We start from the raw sequence: 2,210 nt of genomic DNA on the forward strand, positions 1-2,210 counted from the left end.
ATCTTTTTGGTCAAAAATGTGTTTGAGACTCTTGTGGTCGGTGAATACCACACATTTTGTTCCGTACAAGTAGTGTCTCCAAATTTTCAACGTGAATACAACAGCACCGAGCTCAAGGTTGTGTGTCGTATAATTCTTTTCATGAACCTTAAGTTGTCGTGACAAATAGGCGATGACCATGCCTCGTTGCATGAGAACGCAACCGAGACCTTGATTCAAGGCATCACAATAGACAATAAAATCCTCGTTTCCTTCGGGGAGGGCTAGGATAGGAATGTCACAAAGCATACGCTTCAAGGTTTGAAAAGCTTCATCTTGCTTAGTCCCCCACTCATAAGGTTTACCTTTAGGAGTTAAGGCGGTGAGGGGTAAAGCGATCTTGGAAAAGTTCAAAATGAAACGACGGTAATAACCAGCGGGACCAAGAAAGGATCGAACTTCCGTAGGTGAAGTAGGGGTCTTCCAATTTTTAACGGCTTCGATTTTAACGGGATCAACATGAATGCCTTTTTCGTTAACGATATGGCAAGGAATTGGACTTCGTCTAACCAAAACTCACATTTGGAAAACTTGGCAAAAAGTTGTTCTTCAACAACAAGAGGATATCATGCAAATGCTTTTCATGCTCAACTTTAGATTTCGAGTAAATGAGAATGTCGTCGATAAATATGATCACGAACTTATTAAGATAAGGCTTGCATACGCGGTTTATGAGGTCCATAAACACCACAGGTGCATTGATTACGCCGAAAGGCATAACCATAAATTCGTAATGACCGTAACGAGTTCGAAAAGCGGTTTTAGGTATATCATCCTCATGAGCGCGCAATTGGTGATAACCCGAACGAAGATCAATCTTTGAAAAAGCAAGATGCGCCTTGGAGTTGATCGAAAAGGTCGTCAATTCTAGGCAAAGGGTATCAGTTCTTAATCATGAGTTTATTGAGTTCACGATAATCGATACACATTCGAAAGGAACCATCCTTCTTTTAAACGAAAAGAACAGGTGCGCCCCAAGGTGACGAACTTGGGCGGATGAAGCCTTTGCTAGATTTCTTGTAGTTGACTCTCTAGCTCTTGCTTTTTCAAAGGTGCGAGGCGATAAGGAGCTTTGGCGAAGGGATTCACACCAGGCACAAGGTCAATACGAAACAGCACTTCACGAGTATGAGGTAAACCAGAAATGTCGTCAGGGAAAACTTCGGGAAAATCACGAACTACCGGAATGTCATTCATTGTCTTCTTTTCTTGTTTCTTTTCCAAGACGTTGGCAAGGAAAGCCACATAATTTTTACGTAAGTATTTTTGGGCTTGAGTACACGACATAAGCTTGAGCCCGTTGGAAGGCTTTTCGACGAAAATACGCAAAATCTGATCGCCATTTAGCGAAATTCGAATATACTTCTCAAAACAAATGATTTCAGCACGGTGTTGAGCTAACCAATCCATGCCTATTATGATATCAAAAATTCCGAGTTGCATAGGAATGAGATCGATATAAAAATCATATTCGTTAAGATTTAGAGTACAACCATGAATAACCGAGTCAATCAAGATAGTTTTACCATTCGCGACTTCAACCGTAAAAGAACTTTCGAGTTTAGAACAAGACGAAGAAAGCATAGGCTCAAAATCTAAAGAAACAAAGCTCATATCGGCAACGGTATTGAATAAAATGGATGCATAAACGTTATTAACTAAGAACGTACCCTTCACCACATTATTGTCATGTCGGGCTTAACTTGCATTGATCACTAATGCCCTCCCCCGAGCATTGGGACAGCTGGTGTAGCTTGAGAAGTCGAGGCTTGATTGGCTTGAACCGGTTGAACAACTTGGTTTGCCATAAGTTCCGGAACTGGTTGAAAGGCATGGACTTGATATGCTTGAGCAGGGTACACAGGCGGAGCGACCATTTGGACTTGATATGCGAGTCGGGGACATGCGTTGCGGAAATGACTAGAATCTCCACAATTGAAACACGCTTGAGCAATGGGTTGAGCTTGAGTTAAAACACGGTTTTGGTTGAAAGTGTGGGGAGTGCGGGTGGTTTGGTGAGGGTTGGTTGGGTACGCATGAATTCGAAACATGCGCTAGCAGGTGTCCGTAACGGCCACAATGGGTGCTTTTTCGGCAAGGTATGCCGAGTTGGTGGTGTCGTTGGCAAATTTAGCAAAACAAGTGTGGTCCGTTGTAAGGCTTCTTTGGGA

At 42.6% G+C, this 2,210-nt stretch overlaps 1 protein-coding gene across 1 annotated transcript; it reads right to left on the reverse strand.

The window, feature by feature from the left end:
• Positions 1-1,047: 1,047 nt before the first annotated feature.
• Positions 1,048-1,653, reverse strand: LOC143565359 (uncharacterized). Its single transcript, XM_077052348.1, has one exon. It carries the CDS (start codon positions 1,651-1,653, stop codon positions 1,048-1,050), a length of 606 nt encoding a protein of 201 aa, XP_076908463.1.
• Positions 1,654-2,210: the final 557 nt, after the last annotated feature.

This window comes from Bidens hawaiensis, unplaced genomic scaffold (assembly GCF_021521415.1).
Source record: "Bidens hawaiensis isolate Kalapana, Puna unplaced genomic scaffold, B.hawaiensis_p1.1 tig00022323_1, whole genome shotgun sequence".
NCBI classification, from domain to species: domain Eukaryota; kingdom Viridiplantae; phylum Streptophyta; class Magnoliopsida; order Asterales; family Asteraceae; genus Bidens; species Bidens hawaiensis.